At 44.1% G+C, this 9,191-nt stretch overlaps 1 protein-coding gene across 7 annotated transcripts; it reads left to right on the forward strand.

Annotated features, from left to right (window-relative positions):
• Positions 1 to 1,654: 1,654 nt before the first annotated feature.
• Positions 1,655 to 8,508, forward strand: RPS24 (ribosomal protein S24). Of its 7 annotated transcripts, none has more exons than XM_017865217.1 (8): positions 1,687 to 1,831; positions 3,210 to 3,275; positions 3,369 to 3,578; positions 5,041 to 5,151; positions 5,279 to 5,281; positions 5,796 to 5,824; positions 8,018 to 8,039; positions 8,420 to 8,508. In XM_017865217.1, exons 1-6 carry the CDS (start codon positions 1,829 to 1,831, stop codon positions 5,799 to 5,801), a joined length of 399 nt encoding a protein of 132 aa, XP_017720706.1. In that variant the 5' UTR covers positions 1,687 to 1,828; the 3' UTR covers positions 5,802 to 5,824; positions 8,018 to 8,039; positions 8,420 to 8,508. The 7 variants fall into 7 exon arrangements, with proteins under 7 accessions (XP_017720711.1, XP_017720706.1, XP_017720705.1 ...); XM_017865216.1 differs by having other exon boundaries at positions 5,796 to 5,813; XM_017865218.1 differs by lacking the exon at positions 5,796 to 5,824.
• The last annotated feature ends 683 nt before the right edge of the window (positions 8,509 to 9,191 follow it).

Raw genomic sequence — 9,191 nt, forward strand, 5'->3', positions numbered from 1 at the left:
AGATGTTGCAGTGACCCAAGATCCCACCACTGCACTCCAGCCTGGGTGACAGAGCAAGATGCAGTCTCAAAACAAAACAAAACAAAAAAACTAATAAAAAGAAAATAGTCGGCCGGGGACGGTGGCTCACGCCTGTAATCCCAGCACTTTGAGAGGCCAAGCCAGGGGCGGATCACTTGCAGTCAGGAGTTTGAGAACAGCCTGGCCAACATGGTGAAACCCGTCTCTTCTAAAAATACAAAAATTAGCTTGGCATGGTGGCGCAGGCCTGTAATTTTAGCTACTCCAGAGGCTGAGGCAGGAAAATCGCTTGAATCCGGGAGGCAGAGGTTGCAGTGAGCAGTGATCAAGCCATTGCACTCCAGCCTGGGTGACAAGAGCGAGACTTGGTCTCAGGGGGGGGAAAAAAAGAAAAGAGGAAAGCTGTCCACAAAGCCTGCACCTTGGACACCTCGTCTGCACCAACATTTGGGAAATTCTTCTTCTTGTTTCTCTGGAATATGTATATTTACGTTCTTTACATGTCTGTTTCACGTTAAGGAAAATATTTCTGGAGCAACCAAATTTTTTCTTCCTTTTTTTTGGAGGGGGAGGGTATGGAGTTTCGCTCTTATTGCCCAGGCTGGAGTTCAATGGCGCCATCTCAGCCCACTGCAACCTCCGCCTCCCGGGTTCAAGCGATTCTCCTGCCTCAGCCTCCCCAATAGCTGGAATTAGAGGCATGCACCACCACGTCCAGATAATTTTTTTTTTTTTTTTTTTTTTTGAGACGGGGGTTTTGCCATTTTGGCCAGGCTGGTATCGAACTTCTGACCTCAGGTGATCTACCCGCTTCAGCCTCCCAAAGTGTTGGGATTACAGGCGTGAGCCACTGTGCCCGGCCTCCAGTTTTTGTTTTTTTTTTTCTTTCTTTTTTTTTTATGAGACGGATTTTCTTCGCTCCTGTTGCCCAGGCTGGAGTGCAATGGCGTGATCTTGGCTCACTGCAACCTCCACTTCCCGGGTTCTAGCGATTCTCCTGCCTCGGCCTCCCGAGTAGCTGGGATTACAGACATTAGCCACCACGCCCGGCTAATTTTGTATTTGTATTTTGTATTTTTTTTTTTTTTTAGTAGAGACGGGGTTTCGCCGTGTTGGCCAGGCTGGTATCGAACTCCTGATCTCAGGTGATTCGCCCGCCTCGCCCTCCCAAAGTGCTGGGATTACAGGCATGGCCATCGCGCCCAGCCAAATTTTTCAAACACTAATTTTGCATAAGGACCAAGATTTGCAGAAAAATACAAATTAAAGAGATCTTTTAAATTAAAATCTCATCATAAAAGTCTCAAAAAATAATACTTAGGAATAACAAATTAGAATGGGCAATGTTAAGTACTTAAAATAACAAAGGTTTTAGAGTCAGGGTTTCTGCAGTTTCCCTACTGTATAAACAGAAGACTGTTAGAGAGGATATCCTAAGATGCCTTCCAAGTTTACCCACCTCTAACTCGGAAGAAGGCAATTTAAACTAATTTGGTTTACCGGAATTCAAATACGTACAATTCAACATAATAAATTGAACTGAAATTGAACACCTGCTTGCGTAAACCTAGTCGGCTCCAGTTGTTCTGCCTGCGGATTGGCCAGTCTAGAGTTCCAGGGGTGTGGCCAAAGGTCTGTGAGGCGGGGCCGTAGGCAGCTTCAATCAGGCATCGCCGCGGTCAGCCTCGCGGCGCGGCCACGCCCCCACGCCGGCGCTTCCCGGGGTCCTTCCGTGCGCGTTGATATGATTGGCCGGCGAATAGCGGCTCTCTTTTCCTCCCTGACTGTCTGAAGATAGGCCGCCATCATGGTGAGTCTCCCTGGGCCGGTGCAGTCATCTGCCGCGTATCCGAGCCATCCTTCGTCCCCGGGTCCCAGTATCTGAGCTATAGGCGCGCGAAGGCCGGTTGCTCTTCTCTGGCCGTTTCTGTCGGAGGATGGTTGTCGAGAGGCTCGGGGCTGTTGGCAGGGAATCCGGGCTGGCGGGCTGCGCTGCAGAGCCGGACACGCTGGGCTTCGGGTCACAGCGCCTGGGCAGTGCAGGAACTGTTGGCGCTTGTTGACTTCGTGGAGCACAGTGGATGGGGGTGCGGGGCGGGATAGATGGACACTGGCAGACACATCTCATCTGCAGTTCCAAATTGGGCTAGGTAGGCGCTTGCAGGTGATGGTAGCCCAAGAGGTGAAGAAGGTACCGGCAGCGCCTGGGCGAGTTGCGGCAAGCGAAACCATTCCCATGTGTAAGCTAGAAAACTTGTCAGCTGAATGGATCTTCATGTTTCATACTGGGGAAACGGGCCCTGGAAAGGGATGTTATAAAAAGGTGGTCCTGCCCTCAGTCATGCGTTATTAGCTTCTCCAGCATCCGTTTTTAACCTTATCTACAATCTTTTTTTTTTCCCCAAGAATTGAGTACCACTGACGTGGATTTAATTTAGTGTGGTTTCTCAGAGTGAAATGGAGAAACTCTAGCAAGTCATTTGCTGCTATGAAAGTCTCTTGCGCCTCCTTTTTGGTAAAATTGTTAGCGTAAATTGCTTAATGCCTACATTCTTTATTAGGTATTAAGTAAAGGTGCAGTTCAGTCCTTCAGAAGGGAATACCGTTTTCTCTGATTTCTGCTGTGGCCATTCTAGAAGGATAGATGACACATGCACGTAGTGAGTACAAGGTTTGGGTCACGTTTGTGCAATATATATGAGCCACAGCAGTTTTTACCCCAGAGAAGTAATTCTTGACTCGGAGTGATTTTTCCCCTAAGGGAACAGTTGGCTAAGTCTGGAGACATTTTTGATTGTCACAACTGGGAAAGGTGGGAAGTCCTTCTGGCCTCTAGTGGTTAGAGGGCTGGGATTTTTATAGTTACTCTAAAACACAGTCCCCACAACAGGAATTATCCGTATGGAAATATCAGTAGTGCTGAGGTTGAGAAACCCTGCCCCAGAGATACACATAACCTAGTGAAGTAAGTTGTACAGATTCATGTGAAACCGTTATATTTTCTTGGTATTTTATCTATCTGTTAGGCGTATCCTGTGAGTTTGGCCCTGCGGAGTGGGTTTTATTTACTTTAATTCGCTACATGACTAATGGCTACAAATTGGACTGCAACATTCTAGGTCTTGAAAAATCACAGCAAGGCCAAGAAAAGTTTGAGTAGTTTTATTAACCAGAGTGTTTGTTTTCAGAATGACACTGTAACTATCCGCACTAGAAAGTTCATGACCAACCGACTACTTCAGAGGAAACAAATGGTAAGGAAGGGCACGTCAATCTTTGCTTAATTGTCCTTTACTCTGAAGATGTATTTTATCATAGTGAGCACTAAACTTGATATCTCCTTATAGGTCATTGATGTTCTTCACCCTGGGAAGGCAACAGTGCCTAAGACAGAAATTCGGGAAAAACTAGCCAAAATGTACAAGACCACACCGGATGTCATCTTCGTATTTGGATTCAGAACTCATTTTGGTGGTGGCAAGACAACTGGCTTTGGCATGATTTATGACTCCCTGGATTATGCAAAGAAAAATGAACCCAAACATAGACTTGCAAGAGTAGGTGTCTTTTCATTTGTTCATCAGCTACTGAAGACATTTGTTTTTCAATGGCGTTGTGTTGTGAGTGTGGTAAAATGGGCAAGACCAAGCAGTCTGCGAGACAACTCTGAAGGGATTAAGAAAAAGTTATTTGATAAACTGCACAGGTGGAGTACGGAGGTTCAGAATTGAAGTCTGGCATTTGAGCTGAGCTCAGAAGGGCAGCTGAAGTAGTGTTCTTGGAGTTGGGCTGGGGTAAGGATTGTTTTCCAGAGGGGAGGTAAGGGGATGTGTTTGGAAAGGTAGCCTGGCACCGAATTCATTTAGTTTGGATTAAGTCTGAGTCTGGGCTTAAACCCATAGGTAGCCAGGAACCAGGAAAGGTTTTTGATTGTATGCTGAGTGTCAAGCACTGCAGAGTGAACTATAGCAGTGATCTGGGCAAGCTCCCCAGTATACATTCTAGTAAGCATCATTACCTTGAAGTGCTTCTTTTGTTTGTTCCTTTATCCCACTTTACCCCATGCTGTTAGATGAATCTTCCATAGGATAGCTGTGAGGGAAAATTCTGGTGATGTCATAGATAGAGGCTGCACTTTTTTTTTTTTTTCCTGAGACAGAGTCTAGCTCCCAGGCTGGAGTGCAGTGGCGCAATCTCGGCTCACTGCAACCTCTGCCTCCCAGGTTGACGCGACTCTTCTGCCTCAGCCTCCTGAGTAGCTGGGATTATAGGCGTGTGCCACCACACCTGGGTAATTTTTGTATTTTTAGTAGAGACACGGTTTCACCGTGTTGGTCAGGGTGGTCTCAAACTCCTGACCTCGTGATCCGCCTGCCTCGGCCTTCCAGTGTTGGGATTATAGGCGTGAGCCACCACGTCCAGCCGAGGCTGCACTATTTTTTAACTGATTTTGCATTCATGTTCTCAGAAGACCTTGCTGAGCTGGTGACATTGAAGCTGAGATCCTTGTAAAATTTGAAAGTAGTCTTTGTAAAGATACAGAAACAGTCTTGTAGGCCCCAGGAACAGCAAGTGCAAAGGTGGGCAGAGTGGCGATGAGTAGATCGGAATCTCCATGGTGTGGGGGTTGTAAAGTCTTCTCTGTCAGCAGGGAGTAATGGGGAGTTGCAATGGGAAGAGATCCCTCAGCCACTTGGGAGGTGCCTTGTTTTGGTAGTGCAAAAGAAGAAAAAAATAGTGATCTGTGAGCTCAAGTCTGGACAAGAACAGCCAGTCTCCCAAACTTCCTGTTCAGAGAGTATTGAGTGGACCATTTGTTTTCCTGTGAGGCTATTCTATACTTAAAATCCCTTGATGATGCTTTCTGTTCTAGCAAAAACATGTATTGAATATACTTGTAAAGTTTTGGTTTAGAAAGTTGTGTTTGTTAAGCGCAGACTGGGTAAGTTTCCCTACCAGAGTGGTGGGTAATGATTTTAATGTTTGCAAGTCACCTGGATGTACTCTTTTCTCATTCAGCATGGCCTGTATGAGAAGAAAAAGACCTCAAGAAAGCAACGAAAGGAACGCAAGAACAGAATGAAGAAAGTCAGGGGGACTGCAAAGGCCAATGTTGGTGCTGGCAAAAAGGTATAGTTCAAGGAAAATACAGAAACATCATTAATTGTAGGTCTTTAGTTTCTAGGAAAGAAGGAATTTTATTTTTTAAATAACGTTTCTTAATGTTTTTTCTTTTCCCTCTTCTTCTGGATTACAGAAGGTAACATGTTTTAAGAAATTATGTAGCATAGTGTCTTAACACCTCAGTAGAGTAGCTTGGCCCACCCCTTGTCACCTCACAGCACAATCGGGGGGCCACATTGGTTCGTTGATCCTGGTGGGCACCTTTCAAGCCTATCACAAGAAGTTTTAATTTTACTAATTGGCATAGAACCTTCAATGCAGAGCGGATCTCATTCCCTGTGATTTTACTTGTTAGTATGGACACTGGTTTAAGAAGCAGTTGGATCAATGTGGCCCGTGTTTTCCTGGCACACTGGAGAGGCAACTGAGATCTCAGGATTGCTTTCCTCTCCAGTTGGCCAAGACAAGTGATTTTAGCGTTAAGCAGCTTTTTACCAGCTTTGCTAGCTGTAAATAGTTGGACATTGTAAATCATTGAATAGAATTAAGGTGTTGGGTTGTTAAATTAACAAATAATCAAGTGTTCTGTGAACTTTTTTTTTTGTTTTTTTGCTTTTCCTCTCTACTTTCTTGGATTTCTTGTTCATCAGAAATGAAGTGTCTGGCAGGTACTGAGATTGTAAGCACGGTGTGGGGATGCATCACCTTCACTGAGTTTGCTTTGATGATGCTTTGCATGTTGGCCTTTGGATGACAGTTTTATAGTATGGTCGATTATAATGCCAGTGCTATTCAGGCTGGTGCAAGAGTAGTTGTGGTGGCAAAAACTGCAATTACTTTTGCACTAACCTAATATGTTTTAAGATAGTATATTATGAGCAAAGGAGACAACTTTTAAAATCATGTTTATTTTGGAAACTCCAAAATGCATGTTACATGTGAAGTGACTCACTGGAGGAAGGTGAGTGCTTTACCGAGTAGGCACCGTTTAACTTGCACTTGGGGAATGCTGTATCCACATACTTAGGAAATGGCTTCAGTTAACACTGGGCTTGGGAAGGGCTGTCTTATCCGAGGAGCAGTCCTCTCTGGAGCCATGAAACCAGCCTGGCAGCTCTGGTAATAAACTAGTTTGTGAAATCTGGCAAAGCCTCTGTCCTGTTTGGATACATGCAGAGCTGCCTTTTACCATTTCCATTGCTTTTTAATTACTTAATCTCCAACTTTCTGCCTGGTGTCTTTTTTTTTTTTTTAATAGAAAATTTTGAGGTAACTATTCATATCAAAGTCTTTGGTGGATATGCTTTTTCCCACAAGCACTTGGTTAAAATGGCCCATTACCTCATTTATTTATTTTTTGAGACAGGGTCTCTCATCACCCAGACTGGAGTACAGTGGCATGATCATGGTTTACTGTACCTCCCGGGCTTGGGTGATTCTCCCACCTCAGCCTTGTAGCTGGGACCACAGGCATGTACCACCATGCCCTGCCAGTTTTTTGTAGAGACAGTATTTAGCTGTGTTGCTCAGGCTGCTGTTGAACTCCGGACTTGAGTGATCCTCTTGTCTAAGCCTTTCAAAGTGCTGGGATTACAGGTGTGAGCCACTGTGCCCAGCCTGTTACCTGATTTAAAACAAATTTTGTACATCTGAACAGTCTAAAATTGTAATGTGTAAAGTGGGGTAGGAGTGGGGTGGGCATAGTGGGATTTTGAATCAATGAAGGCCCTTGTTCTTGTGGCATCCTTTTGCAGTGATTCCGTGCCAGGCAAGGCAGTAAACCTGGGATTGCCTGCCCAGGACTGTAATCACATTGACGTCCCAGCGCCATGGAGTATGTAATGAATGAACTGCCAGCAGAACTACTCACTAACTGCTCCCTGTTTGTCAGGATTGTACCTGTTGAGAGAAGTTGCAAAAGAATTAGTCAAAATTTGTCCTCTGACCTAGGTCTGAAGGACATTTAACACATTGATTCTTCTTTTCATCCAGCCTTTGAGTCCTACGAGTTAGTTCGCTTAGCCTTTGAGTCCCACATGTACGGAGGAGCTACCTGTGGAGACCTGAGCCACCACTATTCCTGCTTCGTTACACTGGTGCCTCTCACCAGCACTGTTCTGAAAAGCCAGCTAGAAAAATCAATGCTCTCGATTCACATAAATTCTTTGGCTCCAAAGAAATGCCATAGCAATATTGCTTTTAATTCAGTTTTGTTCAGATGTTAGAACTGGTGTTTGTTGTTGCCTTTTGGTTGCAGTGGAGTTATATACTAAGTTACTTATACTAAGGCATTAGTAGTCTCATATCTGAAGAGCAATTGTATTTTTAGTTCAGCTAAATTGATGCCTCTCTTTAAATACTAACTTGCACTACTTTTATGGCTGTGAATAGTATCTTTTATTGAACTGAGGCAGCTTTTAAAAGACTTGACTGATCATTTAGAGCACTCCCATTGAGGTTAAATTAGACTTGAATCTGTAATGATTCTCATATCTGTTCCTGGTGTGTGTCCAGCACAGTGTTGCTGGGCAGAGCAGAGGGGCAGAGGCTCAGGTATGTACTTCATTGACAAGTGGGCAAGGCCATCCTGGGTACCACGTTGGCTTAATGATCTCTTCATTGTGAAGTTGGGCTACCTTGTTTGCATAAGAACTACAGTAATCAGGGAAGGTATTGTCAGAATTGGGAGGAATAAAATCAGTGAGTCTCGAAGGAGTGCTCTGTATACAATTGCAAAGAACAAAATGGTCAACTTTAAGGTACCTGATTGCATGCACTTAAATGCAGATTATTTCTGAGTTTGAAAAGGGACTATTAATGAAATCTTTCTTTTCCCTCCTTTCTCTTTTTCCCTTCCCCACCACTGATTTAGTGAGCTGGAGATTGGATCACAGGTATAATTCAAGCTTTTCGTGTAGTCATGTAGATCACTAGACTCCTTGGTGTACTGATGTAGCAATTTAAAAGCAGATCATGTGTAGTACATTTAGAAGTAGATTTACAGATATTCTGAAGCGTTGTAACTTTTTAAAAAACAGTGACATGGTTTTGTTTTTAAGGTTTAGCAATATTTAGCCCATTTTTGTTTTATTTCTAACTTGAATGTTTGTAAGTTTTATTTCTTGATGCTTACATTGTGTTAATATAACATCAAAATAACTTGATATTCTAGGTTACTAGTAATTGTGGTGCATGAATGTTACTACTTTTGGAATTTAAGACTAAAGAATTTTAAAGGCAGTTGCTGACTAAACTTCTTTCTCTTGATTCACAGCCGAAGGAGTAAAGGTGCTGCAGTAAAGGCTACCTGTGTCCAGTTTGGATTTTTCACGAGCAGATTAATAAACTAAAAACTTTCATGTGTCTGGTTGTTTGAAATGTATTTGCGGTTTATTGGGACTGCTAGGAGGTTAGTCTGCTGATTTCAGTTGCTGCCCAAGTTCACATGCTCCATGAAGCATTCAGTGAAAACTTTTAATGTCATGGGGTGGTGTTTGTTTGCTGATTGGTTTATAGCTTAGGTGGGTTCATCTGGGAGTCAAACTTGTAAATGCTGTGTAAGAACCATGGCCGCTCTGGATGCAGTGTAGTGGCTCACAGTAATCAACACTTTTGGGAGGCTTGCGTGGGGTGATTACACTGAAGCCCAGGAACTTGAGGCTACAGTGAGGGTTTTTTTTTTTTTTTTTTTGTCCAGACAGGATCTAGTGTCGTTACCTAGGCTGATCTTGATTGAACTCATGGGCTGAAGCCATCCTCCCACCTTGGCCACCCAAAGTGCTGTACTTTGGCCACATAAAGTACTGGCATGAGCCACCATGTCCGGCTAAGAGTGTCTTTAAAAAGTAGCATGTCTAGATAAACTGGAGAAATCTCAGGAAGCAGTAGAGAACTGAGACCTGGTTGGGCATGAAGGGGACCCAGGAGAAGCAATACCATGAAGGCAGAAGGGTTGAGGTTGCAGGAAGGAAGGGTGGAATGTTGTGGAGAAAAGATGGTGAGAGCCCCTGCGTGGAGCACCTACAGACAGGAGGGCAGGGCTATGA

Source organism: Rhinopithecus bieti, unplaced genomic scaffold (assembly GCF_001698545.2).
Source record: "Rhinopithecus bieti isolate Rb0 unplaced genomic scaffold, ASM169854v2 scaffold_81282, whole genome shotgun sequence".
Taxonomy (NCBI): Eukaryota; Metazoa; Chordata; class Mammalia; order Primates; family Cercopithecidae; genus Rhinopithecus; species Rhinopithecus bieti.

What these genes read in the sequence shown, in the direction of transcription:
- RPS24 (XM_017865215.1), top strand. An exon ending in TACTTCAGAGGAAACAAATG is followed by an intron (nt 3,276 to 3,368) that starts GTAAGGAAGGGC and finishes ATCTCCTTATAG; the next exon opens with GTCATTGATGTTCTTCACCC. An exon ending in CCAAACATAGACTTGCAAGA is followed by an intron (nt 3,579 to 5,040) that starts GTAGGTGTCTTT and finishes TTTCTCATTCAG; the next exon opens with CATGGCCTGTATGAGAAGAA.